The sequence below is a fragment of the Cercospora beticola genome, chromosome 2, assembly GCF_033473495.1.
Source record: "Cercospora beticola chromosome 2, complete sequence".
NCBI lineage: Eukaryota > Fungi > Ascomycota > Dothideomycetes > Mycosphaerellales > Mycosphaerellaceae > Cercospora > Cercospora beticola.
The window spans coordinates 1,555,091-1,577,859 of NC_088936.1; the positions used below are offsets into that span (position 1 = coordinate 1,555,091).

General features: G+C 53.1%; 9 protein-coding genes across 9 annotated transcripts; 3 read left to right on the top strand and 6 right to left on the bottom strand.

Annotated features, from left to right (window-relative positions):
• Positions 1–203: 203 nt before the first annotated feature.
• Positions 204–524, bottom strand: RHO25_002632 (uncharacterized protein; the record flags this gene model as incomplete). Its single annotated transcript, XM_065602283.1, has 1 exon — positions 204–524. One exon carries the CDS (start codon positions 522–524, stop codon positions 204–206), a length of 321 nt encoding a protein of 106 aa, XP_065458355.1.
• Positions 525–647: 123 nt separating this feature from the next.
• AQP7 (Aquaporin-7) lies at positions 648–1,970 on the bottom strand (the record flags this gene model as incomplete). The annotated part of the gene is made up of 4 exons (XM_023598195.2): positions 648–1,135; positions 1,196–1,339; positions 1,391–1,582; positions 1,637–1,970. 4 exons carry the CDS (start codon positions 1,968–1,970, stop codon positions 648–650), a joined length of 1,158 nt encoding a protein of 385 aa, XP_023455411.2.
• Positions 1,971–3,571: 1,601 nt separating this feature from the next.
• Positions 3,572–6,157, top strand: RHO25_002634 (uncharacterized protein; the record flags this gene model as incomplete). Its single annotated transcript, XM_023598196.2, has 2 exons — positions 3,572–5,826; positions 5,884–6,157. 2 exons carry the CDS (start codon positions 3,572–3,574, stop codon positions 6,155–6,157), a joined length of 2,529 nt encoding a protein of 842 aa, XP_023455410.1.
• Positions 6,158–7,816: 1,659 nt separating this feature from the next.
• Positions 7,817–8,380, bottom strand: SNX3 (Sorting nexin-3; the record flags this gene model as incomplete). The annotated part of the gene is made up of 1 exon (XM_023598197.2): positions 7,817–8,380. One exon carries the CDS (start codon positions 8,378–8,380, stop codon positions 7,817–7,819), a length of 564 nt encoding a protein of 187 aa, XP_023455409.1.
• Positions 8,381–8,613: 233 nt separating this feature from the next.
• Positions 8,614–10,098, top strand: RHO25_002636 (uncharacterized protein; the record flags this gene model as incomplete). Its single annotated transcript, XM_023598198.2, has 1 exon — positions 8,614–10,098. One exon carries the CDS (start codon positions 8,614–8,616, stop codon positions 10,096–10,098), a length of 1,485 nt encoding a protein of 494 aa, XP_023455416.1.
• A 4,526-nt stretch (positions 10,099–14,624) lies between these two features.
• RHO25_002637 (uncharacterized protein) lies at positions 14,625–15,269 on the bottom strand (the record flags this gene model as incomplete). Its single annotated transcript, XM_023598199.2, has 1 exon — positions 14,625–15,269. The coding sequence occupies one exon, from the start codon at positions 15,267–15,269 to the stop codon at positions 14,625–14,627; it is 645 nt and encodes a 214-aa protein (XP_023455415.1).
• A 399-nt stretch (positions 15,270–15,668) lies between these two features.
• On the bottom strand, positions 15,669–17,780 carry RHO25_002638 (uncharacterized protein; the record flags this gene model as incomplete). Its single annotated transcript, XM_023598200.2, has 7 exons — positions 15,669–15,768; positions 15,821–16,435; positions 16,488–16,920; positions 16,971–17,053; positions 17,105–17,245; positions 17,327–17,486; positions 17,540–17,780. 7 exons carry the CDS (start codon positions 17,778–17,780, stop codon positions 15,669–15,671), a joined length of 1,773 nt encoding a protein of 590 aa, XP_023455414.1.
• A 1,241-nt stretch (positions 17,781–19,021) lies between these two features.
• Positions 19,022–20,658, bottom strand: RHO25_002639 (uncharacterized protein; the record flags this gene model as incomplete). The annotated part of the gene is made up of 2 exons (XM_023598201.2): positions 19,022–19,140; positions 19,188–20,658. The coding sequence occupies 2 exons, from the start codon at positions 20,656–20,658 to the stop codon at positions 19,022–19,024; spliced, it is 1,590 nt and encodes a 529-aa protein (XP_023455413.1).
• Positions 20,659–21,106: 448 nt separating this feature from the next.
• RHO25_002640 (uncharacterized protein) lies at positions 21,107–22,183 on the top strand (the record flags this gene model as incomplete). The annotated part of the gene is made up of 1 exon (XM_023598202.2): positions 21,107–22,183. One exon carries the CDS (start codon positions 21,107–21,109, stop codon positions 22,181–22,183), a length of 1,077 nt encoding a protein of 358 aa, XP_023455418.1.
• Between the last annotated feature and the right edge of the window lie 586 nt (positions 22,184–22,769).

The following is a 22,769-nucleotide window of genomic DNA, read 5'->3' on the forward strand; positions in this document are numbered from 1 at the left end:
GAAGTCAGTGATGTGAACCTGTGCTGCTCGGTATCGGTCGGAGGTGTTCAGCGTCGATGCGAACTTGTCCATCAAATGACATCGCAATCGTCTCACCTACCATCGAATGCAAAGGATGTGAAGGCTTCCGGTGTCCAAGATAATCGTAGGGGTATCATGTGTTCGTATCTATCATTAGTATACTAATACAGCGCTCAAATCATTCATGGGACAGCAAGAGTAGGCTTCCCATTTGCACCTGCCGGTGCGACGCTCCCTGCATCCTTGGCTTTGCTCAGCGGAACTTCACGCTTTTCGTCCTTGAGTGGTGCAGCGTCACGACTCTCGGCCTTGAGCGGTGCCGCAGATTGCTTCTCGTTTGTGCTTGCTGAAGCATCATGTTTCTCATCCTTTGGAAGTGCAGGGTCGCGCTTGTCGTCCTTGCTCGGAGGAGCATCATGCCTTTCTTCCTTGGCCGCTGGCATGGCGTCTCGCTTTTCGTCGCCTTTGACTGAAGGCACGTACGGCTTGCCCGCAATGACCATCTCCCCGGGCAGCTTGCTGGGTGTCGGCGGAATCTCATTCAACGATGGTGTTTTCGCAGTGCTGAACGTATCACTGTCGCTCTTCCTTCGAGTATCGGGCTGCTCTTTTCTATTGCCGGTGTCCTAGCGACCATAACCCGGATGCATTCCGTTCTCAAGTTTCGACAGGTCGACGTCGTCATGGCTCTTTTCGCTACGGGTCAGCGGCGCACCAGAGGCTGATGGGGATGTGGCCGGCCCTGGGACATTGGGGGCGCTCGGGACGCCAGTGCTAGGAGGCGTCTGCGGAAGGCGGTCACCAAAGCCTGGAATTTGCTGTGCAGAGTCCCGGCTGGCAGCTGAGTTGATGGGACTGAGACCTGTTGGAACAGGTCGAGCCACATCAGCGCCAGTTGCTGCATTGTCCTCATCGAATTCGAAGTGCTCTGCCTCGTGCTCGTTGAAGTCCTGACCCGGGTTTGCAGTCTCATACTCTAAGACCTTGACAAAGCGGTAGAATCCAACTGCAAGGAGCGAACCGAGAGCTGGTCCCAGCCAGTAAATCCAGTGAGCACTGGGGAAGGAGCGGAGAACGACGCAAGGACCGAACGAGCGAGCCGGATTGAGGGAACCTGCGGGAAAAGTGTTAGCTGAACAACCCGAATCTCGGTATCGGCCACGAGAGGACTTACCACCAGTGAAGAAGACGCCGGAGAGCTCGGCGATGAAAAGCGCGAGGCCAATGCCGACCGGAGCAATGAAAGTGGCCTTGTGCTTCTCGGCAGCGAGCATGAAGATGGTGAAGACGAGCTCGGCGGTGAGAAACATCTCAATGACTGCGAACCATCAGTTTGAGTTTTGGTGTAGCTGCGGTGATGGGCACTCACACAATCCGCGAGCAAGCGAAGTGCCAGCGCTCAGGTTCGTCGAGACGGCAAGCGGGCCAGGAAAGAGGACCGACACGACCGCTGCGGAAGCGATAGCACCCAGTATTTGAGCGATGAAAGTAAGAAGCGCTCGCACCCAGTTGATCGCTCCGATCATTGCCAGGCCGAGGGTGACGGCTGGGTTGAATAGACCTGCAATCGTTCAGCTCGTGCATAACATTTGTATTGGTTCGACCTGATGCTCACCTCCGCTGATACGAAAGAATACCCATGCGTTCACAGCCAAGCTGAAACCAAAAGCCAGAGCGATGTACATCAGCACAGGAGCATTGGGCACTTGACTCAATTCCTCGCTGCCAGCATTCGCTCCAGCTGCTGCGGCATTGGCGACTTGTGTCCCACTGAAGGCGAAGAACAAAAACAGGAAGGTGCCAATAAACTCGCCGACCATGGCGATGAAATGGTTGCGAACTCGATTTGGCAGAAATCCTATGAACGGCAGCCTGTGTTCATTCAGATGCCCGGGCTCCTCTTTATTGCCGAGACCTGGCACGGAGACGAAGGTCTTGTTGGGATCCATTTTATCGGAGGGCGGTAATGCAGCTGTAGAGGAGCTCTGTGTGATAGGTAGTCGAGCCCGATGGCCGCTCGTGTGCGCGGATATCGATGCCGTAGGTGTATGCTGTGATGAATGTCGCGTAGATATCAGGCTCGTGCGAAGGGTGTAGGTCAATGTGATAGCTGTGAGGTATGATGGAGAGAAGATCGAGACACGCAGACGGGAGGAGATGGGTGCCACGAGGTCAACACACGCTGGAACGCAAGAGCAATGTGCAAAAAGAAGTCGATCAGGCAAGGCTGAAGGACTTTTTGGCAAAAGGGAGCAGCTGAAGACTCACGCCGTGCGCAGTGACGACTGTGCGCAGTGGAATTGCCGACATGCTTTGAGCTTGTTGGTGCTGGACCGCGTTCACTTTTTTCGGTATGCGTTACACTGAATCGGCTTACGGCCATCCAATTTTCGTATAGCGGCACAGGCGGATTGTCGATCGGAGGAGCCATCGCTCCAGCAGACGCCCACAGGCGAACCGTTAGACGGAGCGAATCGAAGCCACCCAGCGAAGCCACACGGCATGATCGGCAGCTGCAACGGCCATTTCGCTCAGCAGCAACGGCGGCAGTGGCCACGGGCGAGGTGCGTGTAGCTGCGACAGGTGCAATGATGATGACAAGACGAAGCGTAGAGGAGGGCGTCTGCGGAGTGCAGTAGGGTGGGAGTTCGCGATATTCTACCTGCAGCGCGCATGCCGCCCCGCTGCAATCCTTCATCGTATGCTCCCGATCCGTACTGGCTCTGTTGCTGAGCCGCAAGGGAAATGTGCTTCCTCGCGAACGTGGTGGCCGCGGAATGCGGAGGGTGTTGTGCAAGATGTGCACGAACGAAAATGCATCTCGAAACAACCACATGTCGTCGGACCACGCGTTTGGGAAGAAATCGCTGTCGTCACCAACGGCGGCGTGTGCATGGGCAAGGATCTCGCAGCTCTGCTGGCACACACGCCACACTGGAGTCTCAGCGTCGTGGATCGCCTCAGGCATGTCGAAGGCAGATCTCCTGCTCTACGTGAGACGCCAGCATCGGGGCTGCCAGTGTCGTGCAGCATGGGACATGACGTGCGTATCAGCAGACGAGTGTGCATATGTATGTCGCGCTGTTCTGCCATATTCTTCACTGTCATGAGGTCCGCGAGCCCGTTCGCACGTGATGAGAGTTTTACAGGCCTCCTCCATGACCACGACAAGCAAGGACGTAAGTGTGTAAGAGCTCCCCTATCATGCTGATTCCTGTTCCTATTCCTGTTCTCCGCTGCACCTCTTCTTGTACATTCTTCCCTCTTCCCCTTCACCTTCAAGCCAACCATTCCTGTGTGCCGAGGCCGGCCGTTGTTGCACAGCGAGTCCAGGAAAGAGCGGTCCGCCAGCAGCAGATCGACACATCATCAGCACCCTGATCAGCGCCACCTCCAGCCTGCTACCACCACGCTCACCTCGCCATCGTACACTCCTTGACCCCACAATCCTGAACCTCGACCGCGAATGATAACGTGATCGCTGTCGCGGCGAGGTCGCGTGTCGACCGACTACGTACGACATCCGCGACTCCGTAGCACAACACTCACCATGCGACCCCTCCGCTTCCTTCTCACCCTCACAACCTGCATCGTTGCATTCCTCCTTCTCGTCGTTGTGGCTCCCTGGCACAGTGATGACGGACTCGAAGAAGAGCGTGGGGGCTTGGGAGCATACTTCAACTGGCGAACACCGTCCAGCTTATTTCCACCCAGCGCCATCATCAGCATAACAGACGACAATTCTACGAATTTTGTGGCCCGACCTGCAGCGTTTGGGCCACTGCTACCCGCCAAGAGCTTGAGCGGGCAATTGTGGATTGGAAGTGGCTTTGGAAATGACCACTTGGGGCGAGGAGGCTCTGGCGCGGGCGCTGCAGGTGAATTAGGCTGCAGCGACGTACCGGGATGGGATGACGGGAGCTGGATCGTTGCGAAGAAGCCCGTCAGCGAGAGCAAGAGCAAGAGTGAGACTTCTTCACCGGAAGGCAAGGGACCTTTGGCAGGCAACAGCAAAAGAGATTATCCTGTGGAGGACGAAGACGAAGAAAAGCCAGAGAAGGAATATCCCACAGAAGACGATGGGACAGATGACCATTTACACCATCCACTTCCGGCATCAGACGGCATTCACGTGAACGGGAACTCGGCTGGCAGTACGAAGAAGCCCACCCATGCCGACATTCAGTCTTTACAGGAAAGTGCTGAGATCGCGGGCAAGGTCGTTCTGCTCAGCCGCGGCGGTTGTGGATTTCTGGAGAAGGTGAAATGGGTACAGCGCAGAGGGGGGATTGCATTGATTGTCGGAGACGATATTCGAGGTGGACCCCTGGTGACCATGTACGCACGCGGAGACACGTCAAACGTGACGATTCCCTCGCTATTCACTTCGTACACCACTGCACAGCTCCTGTCAAGCCTGATGCCGGCGGGTGGCAAGAGTGCTGCTGAGTCGAAAAAGATCGTGATTCCAGCGCTCGGGCAGAAGTCGTCATCTCGCAAGCCTTCGTCAGAAGACAAACCGAACTTCACCACTACAGCTGCCGGCAGCAAGGCCACTTCTGCAACGCAGGAGAAGCAAGGCGGTGCGGCGAAGCCAGGTTCAGGAGCGCAGCACAAGGCAGAAGAGGTGCAGCGACAACGTACTGGTTGGCTTGCTTCGCTGTTTGGCAGTCATTCCCACAGCGCTGACAGCAGGCGTCCTCCAAGTAGCGGAAAACCGGGCTGGGTGCTGCAAGAAGATTTTGAGGACGACTTGCATGATCAAAAAGCTATCAAGCAAGACTCCATCACACCATCATCTTCAGAGTCCGCTGGCACGAAGAAAGTTGGCTCTGATGACGGCTTTGTCATCGGTGTTCAGGACTGGCGGGATCCAGATATGGTCGCCGAACAGAAAGAACAGCATCTCCAGGATGACGCGTCTCGCTCAAGTGCGATTGCAGAACCCAAAAGCACTTCAGTGGAGGCGCCACTCAAAGGCGGCAGCATCACACCTGGCAGTGGAGAATATGGGGAAAGTCATCATGAAGCCGTCGATATTGGCAGTCCGAAGAAAACGGAACCAAAGAAAGATGCACCTATGCTACATGCTGAAGAGCAACAAGAATCTGGAGGCTGGTTCGGACGTTTGTTCGGTGCCGGTCATCACCACCCTGAGCAATCACACAAACCTCTTGTTGGCCTTCCGGCACACCATGAGCAGAACTCACAGCAGCCCACGAAACCCGACTCACACCGAAAACCTCATCTTGCGGAGGGCACGCCACATCATGAGGGTCTGTGGGTTACCCTCTCGCCAGCCTCGATGTCTTCGTCGCCCTTCTTTGACACACTATTGGTGCTCGTTGTGTCGCCTCTCGTGACACTGACAGTGGTATATGCACTTCTTCTACTGCGCTCACGTATACGCAGACGAAGATGGCGGGCACCAAAGTCTGTCGTTGAGCGATTACCGGTCCGGACATATCAGACTATGCCGAGCTCCACTGCTTCCACGACTTCCATTTCATCACAAGCCAGTGCAACAACACCTCTTCTTCCAGCTTCGCGACCTATCAGCACACGCTCACGCCCGCGAGCACGAACAGCGTCTGACCTCCCACAAAGCAGTGGCTCTCATTCGGACAGTATGGCCTCACCTTCACTTGAACAAATCGAAGAGAAACGTGCTGCAGGTTTAGCTGAGTGGCGAAGGCGGTACGGCGGTAAACAACGAGAGTGCGTAGTATGCTTGGAAGAATACATCGATGGCGTCAGCAGAGTGATGAGTCTTCCCTGCGGTCACGAATTCCATGCCGAGTGCATGTAAGTTTGCCTGTCACTACCATCATTCACGACAACATACTGACATCCCTTTCACAGCACACCATGGCTCACCACCCGCCGCCGCACATGTCCTATATGCAAAGGTGATGTCGTTCGCTCTCTTGCGAGGAACGGGGCATCATCTTCGGCAGCCTCGACCCCTTCACATTATGCTCATGAACCTTATCGAGATGATACAGAAGACGAGGTCGATGTGCAAGAGCAGGCTGTCACATTAGTGAATGATGACCCGGCTTCGCAACAGCCTGTCAGCAGGGAAGACGAGGCTTTTGAAGATCTGGAAAGAGGTCTGCCGGATAGGAATCGGTGATGACACTACAAATCAAACATTCATGAGGAAAGCCATTACCGGCAGGCTCGGGTGAGGCGCATTCGGGCGAATGAATGAAATGCTTCTTCAAGCACGCTTTTTTCTGTCATTGTGCAGTTCACGATGCAAAAGTTCGTTATTTCCTTTTTGTTGCACCATTGCCGGTGAGTTATTATCCCGTTGTTTCCCTCTCATATCGCATGCGGTTTCATCAGCATTGTGCCGCTGCGTACACTACCACTCAGAATCGTGATACACTTACTCCTACGCCTCACTAGCTACCCTTCCTTTGAACATAACATTGGAGTCAGGCTCGGGTTGGAGGTACACTTCATCATCAAAACCCTTTCTAGAACGTCTTCACCGGTGCATTAGGTGCAGGAACGGAGGCAACGCGACCACGGATCTTGTGAGACGAGACATACATACATTTGCCACGATACAGCTGCACGAGGATCTGGGACCCAGCCGGCCAGTTTGAGACAGGGACCCTGCCTGATCAACGTGGGTCCCACGAGCACGACGTTCATGAAATCGTCCATTTCCGTGGAACTTATACTGGTCTGGTCACGAATGATATGGATTCGTGTTGCTTGCTCAGTTGAAATTGTAGTTTCTACGGGTACTACGAAGAGTGCTAAGATTACAAGTAGTACTTTCGCCCACATGTTGATTGTTGGGTTCAGGTTGTCTTTCTCTGAGGAGACAGAGATGGGCGCAATAAGGCCAAGTAGGTGTTGAACAGATCTCTTTGATGTCCTGGCTCGGTTTCTTGGAGGGAGCAAGTTTGACGATTAGATTCTTCCAACTTTCCAACTTCGAGGTCGATGCTGTCCGTCTGTCGGCTTGTGAATGAGTTTTGACAGGAGAGAATGTCTTTGCCGGTTTTTGAGAGCGTGAGGTTGGATCCGCTTCTGAACTGCGTTGGTAATTGAGGACTGTGATTTGTCTTTCCAGCGTGAGTCACGATGGTGTTTGGTTGATAGGTTTGAAAAGTCGTCGTAGCCTAGGAAGGGCTCCATGCTCCGGTTCGAGGTTGGTTCTCGGGTTGGCGAGATTGGTCTGGGCTGGGAAGAAGTGCGGCTGTGGTCTTGCAGTGGACTTGTTTATGCCCCGGCTGATGATCGTCTCTGAGGAGGATCAGCGAGGCAGGCGAAGCCGAGCGTGTTTATCAAGAACGCTGGAGCCTTATTCACAGAATCCTGAACTTCACAGCACTATGGAATGGGTAAATGAGTTGAACGATGCTAGTACGCAACGGGACCGCAGAGTAGAAGGCACCATGGCATGTTGCTGTCTCTGTTTTCAGTGCATATGGCAACATACCTTCGCTCATGCCCCTCCCATCTCTCTGGGAAGTGCTCAAGCCCTGAAAACCAGTATTCCATGAGGCTTGAAGCGGAAAATCTGCGTGGAAGCAGTAATGCATGCGGCAAGAAAATGTGCATTGCCACTAGACTTGCCCTAGAGTAAATCACGAAACTGAACGCTCGCTTGAATAACACGTACATTTCGTCTCTCATTCATGTTTGTCCCATCAGATAAAAGCCTCGCTTTCCTTTCACTCGATAACTCCTCTTGCCTGGCTCCCGCTATTTGCACGGGCTCTCCATTCTCCCTCCCGAGATCTGATATCTCCATGCTCTTGTCCTCTGACAATTACCACGCATTGCGGTCCCAATTCGGATCTTGCACAAATCCTCCCAGCACTCTACTCCCAGTCTGCAAAAGCGGATGCCCCACTACAATCCTCAAGAATCTCTCCAGTCCCTTCCTTCGCTCCTCAATCACCGCATCGTCGAATCGATTCAGATAGACCTTGCCAGGCAGCGGCGGAATACTAACTCGCGCCGATTCGCGCTCCAATAGATCGCGGAACACTTCAAAGTCCGAATATCTTCTTCGCACTTCAGACCGTCGGAGCTTGAAGGCCGGGATATTGGTGCTCAATCGAATGAGATAGGTGGTGTAGCGGGAGTTAGGACTGGATGTAGGTTGGTGTGTTTGAGGATCGGTGACTTCGATTTCGAGGAAGTTTTCGGGTACGCCGTAGATCTCTTCGAAAGATTGCGTGTGAGACTCGCGGCCGGTGCTGGCGAAGCCGGAGGGAAGCGTCCAGCCGCCGCGTTGTTCGAGGGCGGTTTTGGTGGTGGTCGTGGTGGAGTGTTGTTGCGAGTCATGGGGCTCAGCAGCGGGGTCCGCTCGGGGCTCGATGCGCTGCATGGTGGGCGGCAACAGCGATGCAGGCGGTGGTGACAGTGGTATGTGTACTTGGAGTGTTCAGATGGGCGGTGATTGAGCTTCTAGAACCTGCAGTGTGGAAGATGGAAGAGGAGGAGCAAGAGCTGCTGCGTCATTGGAGGTCGGTCGGCTCCATGTCGCGTGCGCAGCAGACAGGGTCGCGATGCCCACAACACCAACATATCCAACGCAATGATACGCCCGAATCTTGAGCCATGGCGGCACGCGAATCGCCTCCATCTTCAACTGCCGGTGCCCCTAGGAATGAACCTACGACCGCACGCCGCGCATGCGATTCCTGCTATGCTCTCAAGGAGAAATGCTTCTACCCGGATGCCACCTCCGACTGCCACCGCTGCTGTAGGCTGAAGAAGAAGTGTACAGACGATCGACCTATGCGCCAATCAGGCCGTCCGCGAAGAAATCGACCAGTCCAACGTGGCATCTGCAAGCGAGCTACAGCGATAGCAGCCAAGCCTTCCCCGATGCTGCCCCCTTTTGGACTTCTCTCCGCACGGCTCGATCCCGCGGACGAGTACTTGCTCGTCAATTACATGGAGCCGCAGGATGTCGGTGATCTTATGGTCGCGCCGAGAATTGGAGAGGAAATGTTTCACCAAGCCGTCCAATGTCTGCTTACAAATTACGATGACCTTCGAGACGGCTTCCTCTCACTCTATGGCTCGTACCTGACTGCTCTTGGGGTTGAAGTGCCTGGCTACACGTACGAGAAGAACATTCGCCAGGGAACCTGTGCTCTTGCCAAATTCAGCTCATGGCAGCTACCGCAAGACCATCAAGCTTTTGTGCCGTGGCTCTGGCTGGGTGTGATGATCTTACTCCATGGCCATTGTGTACTTGGCTCGAACAATGCACCTGTGAGGCGGTACATATTGACACACTTGAAGCAGCTCGGCGCGAGTGCTAAAAATCTGATTATGCATCCTGTGGTCGTTTCACAAATCGCCCTCGACATACAAGACAGTCTCATGCTAGGGCAAGTACCCATACTCAACATGCCCGAGCGTTTCGAACAACCGTTTCGATATGAAATCTTGGCGGGGTTGTGCCCAGAAATTTTCCGCTTTCTACATGAGCTATGTGGGATTCTGGCATCGAGAAGTGCTTCTATTGATGCGACGGGGGTCGTGGAAGCTCGTTCATCAAACCTTCTGACGAGGATCGAAGCGTGGCACCCTCCTCTCTCGCCGGAAGTTCTGGGCGAGCTTACTTCGACGGAAGCAATTCATATCCAGACACAAGTTCGTGTGTACAAAACTGCCATCAAGCTCTTCATTCATCGCCTGCGCCACCCGTTTGGCGAAGATGATGAAACGGCACATGCTATAGCACTAAGCATCTTTGCGGATCTTGATCTTGCGACGGCATTGTCAGGCGAACCTCCGAGTCTCGTCACATTGCCTTTCCTCATTGCAGCAATAGAGACATGGCCGGCTGACCGCGAGCGAATCAATCGCGACATCTCGGTCTACGTGGATGGCATAACGCCTGTGGTCCACGCTCGTAATGAAGATTTCTTGAACGTCATATGGCGCCGCAGAGACTCTGGCCAATCTTTCAAGTGGATCGACATCATGGACGAGCTGCCAGAGCTGGGCATCAATCGAGTGGGTGGCAAGAAAAAAGCTCGCGCGGGAGGGAAGATCGTTCAAGAACAGGACACTTTGCCAGCTGGCTGAAGGACCCGACAATGACGTTACTTCATCTTTGTCTCCGGATTTGATGGGCAGAACATTCTCGTGGTCGGTCACGAATACTCTGGGCTTGATGCGATCTCACGCTCGACGCGCTCCTACGTCTGTGCACGTGCCAGGGGTGTCTCCACCGGATGGGCAAACCCTCCGGTTCCGGTCACGTGCCATGGGAAGTGGTCCTTCAACAGGAAGAAGGGCATGTTTAAATAGCTCAACTTGTCCAAGGCGAGCCTGTTCGAGGTCCCAAAACCAGTCCGCGAACACCATAAACACTTCAGCGATGTCCACAAGCGCCGGCGGTATCGAGTACAATCCAGACCTCAAAGGACCCGATCATTTTCCAGTCCTATGCTGGGGTCATAACAGTATATCTCGCCTTCCATGTACTTCCTCCAGCACGAATGCAAGACCTGACGTACCGAACAGAGCTTCCAAAGCAGAAAGGCCAGATCACGTATACTCTTGGACGAAACCAACATCGTCCTACTTTCGCTTTATGGAATCATGGCATCGTCGCTGGCCTTCGGAATACGATTAGACGAAGCAGTGGACAAGCACTCTATGTCATCCCGCCGTTTCTTGCAGCATGGGCGGCAATGACCTGGGCTGAGGAGAGGTGAGATCAACAACCTCTCTGTTAGAGGTTTCAATCGAGTCGCTGCTGAACTACCACGTCATCAGGAGTCGGTACTTGAATTCGAAGAAAGGGCGAGCAGAGTATGATAACGAAGGCTAGAGCCGCTCAGCTTGTTTTGAAACGCGGTGAGCGATGATTTGAAGTACACGATTCATCAGCAGGCGACATTTTCGATTCGACTAAGCACCGAGAACGGAAACTGTAGCGCGCGAGGGCGCCACTTCTACTTCAAGCGAAACCAAACCACCGGAATTGTTCTCAGCTGTCGCGTCTGTTGTACGATTTCGCGGAGTGATTTGATATTTCTCGTGCTCCCTCGTTTGCTTCCGGAAGGATGCTCGCCGACACAAGTGCTGTGGCGAGGCAAGCCTGAAATACACAAGCTCGCACCATGGTTTTGACTCTTGCGCCTTGATAAAAGATGTGCGGCCTGTGCAGACTCTTTTCCTCTAGTGAAAGGGTCGCGAAGGCAACCGATAGAGGCAAGATTAAGATGTAACTCTTGCGCCTTAATCAGAGACGTATAGCCGGTACAGACTCTTTTCCTCTAGTTAAAGGATCTCGAAGCCAACCAATAGAGGCAAGATGGAAACATGACAATCGCGCCTGAATCAGAGACTCGTGGCCTGGGACAAAGTGGCTCTGACGATCAAGACCTTGTTATGCCAACGGAGGTAAAGATGGGTGATTCGATGCAAAGCAATCCGAGCCTTGCAAGAATGGAACGGCCGCAATCACGAGCGAGAGTAAGAACTCGAGCCCACGGATTCCAAGAAGCTGGAAGACTCTATCAAGGAAGAATTTCTCCTCCAGAGGGCCCGCGAGCTTCACCCCGACCGACGAGCAGCATGTCGGATGCAAGAAATGAAAGCTAAAATGAATTCCCACTGCGGTTATGCAGTCAGAACAACTACTCGGCCACCATCACTCTCGATGCTCTAGACCGCCCCCCAAGTTCTTCCTTATTTGATGTCAGGAATCGATATTTGAATTCGAAGAAAGGTCGCGTGGAGCATGAAGACGAAAATTGAATCGAAATTCGCTCCAGGACTTGTTGGACAGGAGCATGAAAGTGCCTCACAAAATCTTCCTTCCGCCAGCTTGTCGGATTCGATCGGGCATCAAGCAAGACATGAAAGAACGTTTTGGAGAACAAGTCATACAATACACATTATGATGGGATATGGCTCATTACTCGTCTTCCGACTTCTTCAACATGACAGACATCAAACTGCTACTCTTTTCCCAAGGACGATGCGAAAAGAACGAGCTCCGAAGATCGGACGAACTTCGTGAGAATCTTTTCCTTGGGGTCACGTAGATTCGAAGAAGTTCATTGTTGGCGAAGCGGGCAAAACTGATACTGCTTCCAAGGAAAGAGCCCGGCCGTCGCCAAGTATTGGTTCATTTGTATGGCGGTGGACTGGTCGTGGAAGTGGCCTGTTGTCTGGCCCCAGTACATCAATAAGCAAGTCTTCTCTGGAGTGTACTCTGCGAGAGGCTCCATGCTCTCGATTTTGGACGTGCTGATACCGCTACAGTACCTCTCAACCATGATTCCATCCTTCCTGAGCCCAACTTCGAGATGAAAACGTCCAGAAATGGACAAAGAGCTCAGGTGCCAACGAAGTGCAAAGCGTTCTCTGTCGCAGTCGCAGTGTCATATCTCATTGACACTCTCTATTCGCTACCGAGACTGGAAGCTTTGTTTTGTGGGGCTCACTAGCGACTCTTGGATCCGCACGGAGCCGTCGCTCTCATAACACGTGCGAGGACCTCTTGCGCATGAGCTTTAAGATGTAGTCGAACTCCAGATTAGGATGGATCGGAAGGTCCGGCTAAGACCAGTGATTGCTCTTTTGGGCGGTTATTGCATCGTTGTATACCCTCAAGCAGCATGCGGCAACACGAAGTTGCAGCTTTTGTTCACACAAAAGCGTGCACAGTTGCAGGTATATTGTAACTCATACTGACTTCTCCGTGGTCCAACATGGGAGATTCAGATACCATAGGTCGCTGGTCACACTGCTATAAGCTCACGGCCGTGTTTCCAACACCGAAAAGCGACTCACTTCATCACTGAAACGGGAACAATTCGCTGTCTCTTCTTCGCATATGACAGACGGCCGTTGCGAGTCTTCTGGACGATGAAATCCAAAGCTGTCGACCAACAACCTTTCTGCTTTCCCTTGCTGGCTGGTACAGTCTCTGTCTCTGAACCTCCGCACGCTTCTGTCATCGTCAACTTTAGAGCAATCGCCACGCGAGATACCTTCTCTGACGACGCAGGCAGCGCTTCGCTCATGAGCTTGGCTTCGCCGAGAATAGCCCAGCAGATAGCGGTCGGAGACATGTTCTGAGTTTGTGTTCTCTGAGTTCGAACAGGTTGGAAAGTTCGTCAGTCTGCTTCAGCGTAGAATAATGACGACGCTGCTGGTCCGAGACCGGATTCCGCAATCATCTTTCTCTAAACATAGAGACAGCTGTATGCTCATGAGGGTGACACAGTGCAAGATTATGCTGCAAGGGTCCGTTTGAGCTGGCATTGCCACCTCGTCTTTCTCTGGAAATCGCGGGCACACTGAGCTTATCGGAGGCAACCAGGAGAGAAACGACGCCGCAGAATTGTGTTCGAGATAACGTTCCCAGCCTATGTTTCTCTGAGAACAGCGTGGACCCTAAGCTCAGCGGGCCGACTAAGAGAAAATTTATGCCGCAGAGGAATGTTCGAGATAATATTGCTAACTCATCTTTCTCTGAGAACCGCGAGCATTCTGAGCTCTTCGGGTTGACTAATAGCAAAAACATGCTGGAGAGGTATGTTGGAGACAATCTTGCCAGCTCACCTGCCTCTGGAAATCGCGAGCACGCTGAGCTCATCGTGTTAACTACGGGAGAAATCATGCCGCGGAGGCATGTTCGAGATAAAGCTGTCAGCTTGTCTTTCTCTGAAATTCGCAAGCACTCTGAGCTCGTCGAGGTAGCTAAGAACAAAATTATGCCGCAGAGATACATTTGAGATGACAGTGCCAGCTTGCCTTTCTCTGACGATCGCGAGCGCTGTGAGCCCGTCTGGTTGACTACAAGCAAGATTATACCGCAAAAATTTGTTCGAGACAACATTTCAAGATCATTCGTTTCCAATTCAAAAGGCATTTTCTTGCGAACGAGGTTGGCCCAGGGCGAAATCGCGCTGCAGCCCTTTTGCTGAGACAAAATGTGCAGGTGATATTTCTCTGAAAACAAACGGGGTTTCTGTGCCAACGAGACTGGAGAAGCGCAAAATCAGCCTGCGGAGCTCTGTTCGAGATAACATTACCAAGTCGTCTTTCTCCGCTTCATATCGAGCTCCACGCCAAACGAGTTGGAAACGTGCAAGATTTCGCTGCAGATATATTTCTGAGACAAGCTACTTCACCCGTTCTTTCTCTGAGCATGAATAGGTCTGTGTGCTCACTGGGCTGGCCAAGTGCAAAATAATACTCCATACATTTGTCTGAGACAGAAGCTAACGGCCACCTCTCTCCGGAACCGATGATGATTGTGTGCTTCCGGGGTTGGACAAGAGCGAAATGGCGCCGCAGAGGTTTATTGGAGACATTTGGACAGCCTGTATTCCTCCGAACAAAGAACAGCTTCTCTGCCGTTGAGAGTGAAGAAGAGCGAAATGGTGCCGCAGAGGTTTATTGGAGGCATGTGGCCAGCTCGCCTTTCTCCGAACAAATAACTCTTTCTCTGCCATCGAGAGTAACCACGGACAAAATCATGCCGCTGGCAGTTCCCAGAGTCAGAGCTATCAGCTCAACTATCTCTGAGAATCCGTGGTATACCCTGCTCATCAGGGTCGTCACGAGCCAAATAGTGCTCACGCAATTCATCTAGAGAACGCCGGTCTAATCATTAAGTGTTCCATATACCCATTCGACCCAGGCATTTCCACACTCCCTTGGTCCTCAAACCCAAGCTTCACATACAGCGGCGCAGCTTTCGCGTTCGCCTCTACGAAAGTCACCAACCCAGCCTCATCAGCTATTCTCCCTGCAGCTTCCAACAATTTCCTCGCAAAGCCTCGTCCCTTGTAGTCATGATCCACGCCAAAGAGTTCGAGGAGGTAATTCTTCTGCCCAGCATATTTTCCAGGAGGTTCGAAAGCTTTCTTCCGTCCTTCGATGATGGTATCGACAGCGGGTATAAGTAGCGATGCATCATGATCTGGAGTCAATTCATATTGCGACATGAAGCCTCCTGAACGATCATCTGCTTGCATGAGTCGGAGACAAAGGACTCCAACGACTCTGGTGGCAAGTTCTGCTGAGGGATCGTAGGCGATGAGAACATGACAGTATTCTGCATTGATTTCATCCGTGTAGACTCGGGTCCACCATTTGGCAACAGCCGGCGTATCCGGGAAGCATCCTTTGATATATGGGTTCACAGGATGGAAAGATCTCTTGACGATTGTTGTGAGGGAAGGGATTTCTGCTAGGGTTGCTTCTCGGATCTCGATGGGTGCTGTCATTGTTCGTAGATCGCGAGACTGGACCGAGCTGTAAATGTAACGAGAATGCAGGATGTTGTGGAGAGCCAAAGTTGAGGATGAGCTTTGGGGAGCTCTATGCACCACCCACAGCAAGCAAAGATGACTAATGTGATTGTTGAAGGACACAGGATCTCAGATCTTGGCACGCCCTGAGGTTGCCAGTCATAGACGATGGACCCACAGCAGGCCCACTAAGACAGGATGGAGGAGTGCTCGAGGATCAACTGAGGACTCAGCATCGATCGATCGGTTTGTTTGACGCCACGCTCCATGAATGTCACATAACGAGAAATGCTTGGTTACCGCGCAACGTCGAAATGCATGTTACTGCGATTATAACAATATTTGCTGGCTGATCTACAGCACATCCGACCAAGTTTACAAGGCCACAGCAATTCTGTTTGTCTGGAACTTCTTCGTGTTTGGAATGCACAGCGCGCAAACCATGGCGCAGAAGCCGAAAGCGATACTGACGTACCTGTGCTTCTGTTAGTTGGATTCTGTGAATGCGAAGGGAGAAATTGACATACCAGACAAGGTGCAAAGCCTCAGCATAAGCCCATTGAGCGCCATAAGCAGCTTGAGCGAGGATGCCTGGGGTAACACCTGGCACAGCGGTAATTTCCGTTGGAGCAGTCAAGAAGGTGCCAACAAAAACCTCAGCGCTCTGCAATGGCAGACCGGCTTGCACGGCGTAGGTGCCAACCTTGACAGGCAGAACCTCTGTAAGCTTCTTGACGAAGACGCTGTAGTAGATCGAGTATCCGATGGCACCGCCGACAGCGCGGACGGAGAGCGACAGCGCAGCGCAGGTGGTGATCAAAGCGTCGGGGCAGGCAATCATAGCTGCTGTAGCAGCTGGGACAATAACACCACCGAGACCGAAGGCAGCGAAAGAGGCCAGAGCCACGGACTGGTACTCGTTGTCAGGGCTCATACTTGCAAGGGATCCACCGAAAGCAGTGAGCATCAGCGCAGCCAGGAAGAGGATGTAGCGGATGCCGCTGGTCCAAACACTGAGGAGTGCGTTCCAGAAGATGGCACCAAATGCAGTCGCGCAGGCAACTGGAAGACCTCGCCAGCCAATGGCGATTGGGCTGGCGCTCCATACGGTAGAGATGGTGAGTGGCCAGAAGTTGAGCAGACTGCGAGTAATTAGCATCGAGTATAGATAGAATATGCAGCATTGATGCTCACCTGAAGAAGTTCATGCCGGCAACGAATGCAACTGCGAAGGAGAAGCCGACGACACGTTGGCCCACGAACAACTCCTTTGGAATCATGGGGTGCTTAGCAAACTTCCACTCCCACACGACCCAGGCTGTCAGGAGGCCGATGCCGAAGAAGAGAATGCAGAGGGTGTAGGCACTGGTCCATGGGTGTGTGTAGCCACCTGCCTGGAGAGCGACGAGCAACAAGGTGAGACCTGTGATAGAGAGAGCACCGCCGACATAATCAATGCGCTTGGCGACTTGACCGAAGCTCATTCCCTCGGCACGAACGTGGGCATGTGGGAAGTAGAAGAGGGCAAGACCGACAAGGGTAATGCCGTTGTAGATGAGGGAGATCCAGATTCCCCATCGCCAGGTTGGGTTGGATCCGCGGGTGCTAAAAAGCTCAGAGTACATGACTAGGTCACAGTCAGCGTGTGGATCAGCCGCAGCGAGAAATTAGTCTTACCGTATGGGCAGAACGGCAGGACGAAAGCGGTCAAAACCGCAAGAGAGTAACCTCGTTGCTTGACTGGGACAGTCTCGGCAAGTCTGCGTATCATTAGCCTTGCGCAAACGCTGTCCTCAACACCTTCAGCTTACCCAGCAAGACCAGTCAATTCTCCGATACCTGCACCAGCGCCAGCCAAAGCCATACCGGCGAGCGCTTGTCCGAGTTGGTGAGCAGTTCCGAGCACAATGCAGCCGATGCAGAGAAGCATAGCACCGAACAAGGCGATATATCTGCAGTCGATGACAACATTAGCAAGCGTCCAATGTCCAACTTTCGCTGACATCAACAGGGAGATGGAGGAGATGGCTTACCGCTTTCCGAACAGATCTTGCAGATAACCCACAAAGGGGCACACAGCAGCGATAGCCAAGGTGTTGGCAACTGGCAGCCATCCGATAATATCAGCAGCACCGAGGTCCTTGGCGATGAAACTGAGTGTGCCTCCAGTGAAGTAGAGAGGAATTTGAGAGCCTGCTAAGGATTAGCGCGTGCGATTAGAGCAGCAAGCAGTCGGAATAGCTCACCAGTGTACAGCATGCTCAAGAAGCACGCAGCAAGAATCTTCTTGACTGTCCACGCGACCTTGCCATCGGAGTCATCGCCCTTGAAGGCCTGGTGATTCTCGATATCGACGGCGACGAGGGTCTCGTGGGTTTCGACCTTCTCGAGGCCGCCTGCTGCACGGTAGTGATTTGAGGCATTGTCGGAGTTCGTCTCGACTTGCTCGAGGTTCTGCCCAGCAGTCTTCTCGTCGTATGTCGCCATGACTGCTGTGAAAAAGGAGGAGCAGAGGGGATAACGCGAGAGATGGAAGTCGAAGGAGACGCGATAGCACTATCCTATATGCTCTGACTCCGTTTCAATCTATCGTGAGCCACACGTGCGGAGTCTCACTATTCACGAATGTGTGGCTTCGCGGCAATATCCTGCGATAGGACGTCTCGACAGCTTCGACTCAGGCTTCCCGCTGCTGTCGCTGTGGCCATTGGTCTCTTCCGCTGCGGCTCCGCGTCTAGATCAGATTCCCGTGTGGTCTGGTGCAAGAAGTCGCGATGTACCGCACGTGGCAGACAAGCCCTGCTGCATGGCCCAGACTCCATAAGCGAGGTTGAGAGAAAGGTTGTGGGGTGCCTTTACCCGGACAAGGTAAGTGTATGCACGACTTCTGGTCGACCGTGGAAATGTGTAGGAATTGGTCCAATGAGAAGAGTGGCTCAGGAGGGAGAGCTGGGTGTACAACGCGACATGCGGGGAGAGTTTGTGGAGTGCATTTTGAGGCGTTCGCGTGGCGTCGATCTGGCCAGGGTGCTCACGTGTGTCCAGTACAACTCAGGCCAGAACCGGGAGACGTCCAAAGGAGCATGACTTCTTGTCGTTTTGTACGCGCAACGCGAGAAGATACCAATCGTGGTGTTGCTAGCCGAAGCCTGGCCTGCTTGAGACGCGAGCAATTGCTGGCCAGGCACCGCAAACACGAAACGAGTGCTAATAAAATTTCAGCTTGATGCACGGAGCCTAGTGCAGCTCACTATCGTGCTCCTGTGGAAGTGGTACTGTATCACGTCGGTATTCTCCGCGAGCTGGCAGCTGCGGTAATGGCCTCACCTAATCTCGCCCGTTCGGCAGTTGTCGTGCAAGTCGACAAAGGCGTGGAGCGCTATTCTGAATGCCATAAACTTGTTGCATAACGAAGCAAATAGTATACCGCAAGATGAGATGGAATGCGGATGTCGTCTTCCGGTGCGGGAGATGCAGACGCACGGTATGCGCGACACACAAGGTGAGAGCACAGCGACACGAGTCAAGCAAAGCCCCGCACAGACGACTGCACGACTTGAGCAGACGCCTTCTCAAGTATTGCCAGGAGCTTGTGAACCAGATCGTCCAGCGGATTGGTCGAAGCGATGCATGATGGCGCTAATCTCGCAGCCATGCCATGGGCACGCGCAGAACAGACGATGAGCGAGGTCGGGCTCTACGAGCAGTGGCGAGCTGGTATTCACAAGTCAAAGTCGATCGAACTTGTATGGAGATGCGCACGGTTCTCCAAAACTGCAGCTGACAATCAGGCGCCTCGACGACGGGGAAAAAACAAATGTGTTCGGAGTGCTCAATATCAATAGACCTTCGAGCGCTTCGTCAGCCTATTTCCAGTATGTCACTTTTACATACCTAGCAACTCGTCCTTCCCGAGCATTTTCGCCATCGGATCATTCGCGTTCGTCTTTTCTCTCCTGTACTTCTCCATCTCCTCTTCGGTCACACCACTCTTCAATTCTTCCATTCTCCTCCGACTCTCATCCTGATTCTGCTTCTCCGGGCGATCAACGCCATTCGGAACATGCTTCTCCTGGCGCTCCTCTTCCTGCGCCGCAGTATCTGGGTCGACTCGTTCGGCATTTTTCGACTCCTCAGCAGAAGGAAGGGCAAGTCCTCGTGAGAACTGCTCCGATTCTTCAAAGGCGTGTTTGCCGGCCTCGCCAGTACAAAAGCTGTTCTTGACGATGCTATGACAGCATTGATAGCCCCACTGCCCATCTTTCCACCAGCTGCCAAAGACCGACGTGTGGTTGTTGATGTAGACGTCTTCCGCATACATACTCTTCTCCTTCTTCTCTGGTTCGCCTTTGATCCTCCCTCTTTCATCGTACTCGACGTATCGTTCGTTGCTCGTTACGCCCGCGGCAGCAAGTTTCGCGGCAGTTTTCTTCGAAGATGTGTCTTGTACTCCGTACTTGTCTGCCAGCATCTTCCTCTTCGCTTCCGCCTTCTGCGTTTCTTCTTCGGCCTTCCGCTTCCGCGTAAGTAGCGCTTCTGTCGGATTGGCTTGCATATGTATCCGGTCCTTATCGCCGCGCTCTTGCGTCTCCCAGGCATATGTCTGTGCTCGCTCAAACTCTGCCGCATCGCCGCTCTGCTTGCCCGCGAAGCCATCGTCGGCATCCAGACTGTTCGGATCGCCGCCACCAGAATCGATCATGCTCCGCGTCTTTGGGTCGTACTTTGCGCTTTCCAGGTCGAGGTTGACAAGATACTTCGCGGTGTCCTCTCGTAATCGCAGATTTCGTGTTGATGTAGCCTGTTTACGGCCCATATCTGTCTCGGCTTCGTACTTGTCTCCCTCTTCTGCACCCTCGTCCTCCCCTTCTCCGTCATTCTTCGCAGCCTGCTTCCTCATCTTCTCGACAGCCTCGTAGTCCTCGATGACTTCCTTGTACTCGCTTGCATCGAACCCGTTCCAGCGATCTCTTTTTGCGTCCCACCCGAGTTCCACCTTGCCCACTACCTCATCGGCTTGAATGTCTTTGCCGGTCCAGCGCGCGCCCTTCTTCCGCTTCCGTTGCAGACAGTCTTTTTCCTTATGCGACATGGATCCGCAGTTTTGGCAGGCACCTTTGCGGTATTTGGTCGCTGCCGGGCCTTTGACAGCTCCTCGATTGTACCATTGCGCAGCAGCGAGAGAGTCTTTCTCCTTCTGCGAATCATTTTGCAGACGCTGATGCTCGAGGTAATCGGCATCGGACGAGACGGTAGAATCATCGATATAGAACGGCTTCTTTGCGATGAAGGATGGGATGTACTCGTTACGGTCGTTGCTTTTGGGGGTGTCCTTGTTCGCGCCCGTCGCTGGATTGGGCGGCATAGTGGCGGTGATATCGGTTGGTGGCGTATAGATTGTTGTCGCGAGTATGTCTGTGAAGCTGGCATGGTAGCAGAAAGTGAGCCCGGAGCGGAGAAACTGCTTCCGACATCGTTCTCAATCCTCACGCCGCAGAATCAATACTGACAGGTGGATGACTACATTTCCGAACGTCCACTTCGGCGCAATGGGACCATCATCGCTCGTCCCGACCTGTCGCACTGTCTCTGGGTGTGGAGTGCTGCCGCTGGGATAACAGACTCACCCGTACCTCTGGCGACGCTGAGAAGTCCCCGGACAAACTAATCACTGTTGCTTGCTTTTGTAAGCAAGCACTTTGACTGAACCAGTGATAAGAGACCAGCCAAGAGAGTCAGCTACCGCCTCACTCATATATGCTCAGTTGAGGTGCTGCCCACAAGTAGCTGCACGCTACTCAACGCCACCAGCCATGGAGTACTTCGACGTCAACCCCAGACCTCATGACCTGGAGCGGCACTCAACTCTGGCTCGAACCTTCATACAACAGCACGCTGATGCCGGGAGGCGCGTAGCCCTGGTCACATCTGGTGGTACTACAGTTCCCTTGGAGAATCAAACTGTGCGTTTCATTGACAACTTCTCTGCCGGAACGAGAGGTGCGACCTCTGCCGAATACTTCCTGGAAAATGGATATGCAGTCATCTTCTTGCATCGCCAATTTTCACTCTTGCCGTACTCTCGCCATTACAGCCACAGTACCAATTGCTTTCTGGATTACATGTCGTACTCCGAGGATGGGCCGGTAGCAGTGCAGTCGCGATATCAGCAACAGATGGGCGACGTCTTGAAGCGGTATCGAACGGCCAAGAAAGAGAACACGCTACTTTTGCTGCCCTTCGTCACAGTCAATGAGTACCTCTGGAATCTGCGGGAGCTGGCCATGCTCATGCAGCCTCTGGGCGCCAATGCTTTATTCTACCTCGCAGCAGCGGTCTCAGACTTCTTCGTGCCTGCTGAGAAAATGGTCGAGCACAAGATCCAGAGTTCTGAAGACTTCAACAAGCAGCCGAATGGCGACTCTGGGGAGCACGACAAGCAGCCTGCAGCTCATATGGAAGGCAAGCTCCTCAAGATCGATCTAGATCCTGTTCCCAAGTTCCTCAAATTGCTTGTCGACGGCTGGGCGCCGCGAGCGATGATTATCTCTTTCAAACTTGAGACCGACCCTCCTCTACTGTCCGAGAAGTGCGCCTATGCTCTCAAGAAGTATGCCCATCACCTCGTGATCGGCAACCTGCTCAACACACGCAAGCATGAGGTGCTTTTCGTCTCTGCAGAGGGAGGCGAGAAGTGGATTCGCGTACCAATGAATAGGAGGGCAAAGAGTGGGACTGCAAAACTGCAGGACGGCCAACTTACGGATGATGAGGACAGTAGAGAGCCGCCGGTAGAGATTGAGAGTCTCATCATTCCGGAAGTCAAGAAGCTACATACCTCGATGATCGAACAAGGAGACCCGAGGAGGTCAAGTCAGGATAGGACGTGATCACGCTTGATGAGAATCACGCCACAACGGCTGAGTCAACTACTGGTAGACATGACTGCTCGTAGCGATTTGCAGAGCACAAGAGTAGACTTAGAGATGTCATCGAGCTTCTTGCAGTGGCTGAGCACTCTTACAAAGCGATTTGTTGCCAGCGCCGATCTTCTCCTACAGCAAGCTTGCGAACGTGTCCATGAAAATGTGGAACGCAAAGGTTTGTGCTTTGGGCTTACGGGTCCTGGGCTCATTCAACAAAACTACTGCTGAACAACGAAATGCATCGACTGCTGAATGACTCGAATTTGCTTTGCAACATGATTTAACCGACGGCTGCTAGACATTCGGCGACAAAATCGCAAAGACTGCTGCTACCATGCCTCCGAGCCCGCCCTCTGACCCTCTCGTCGTCGAGGTCCTGGAAGCCTTCCATCAGCCTCTCGCGCTCCGATGACGACAATGATCCGTACTAATCGGACACTTCGCCTCTCCATAAACCTGTCCTCTTCAACTTTCCAACTGTTTGAGCCTCAACTCCGAAGATTCCTTGCCAGACTCGTTTATGCATTGACGGTCCAACACTCGACAACCA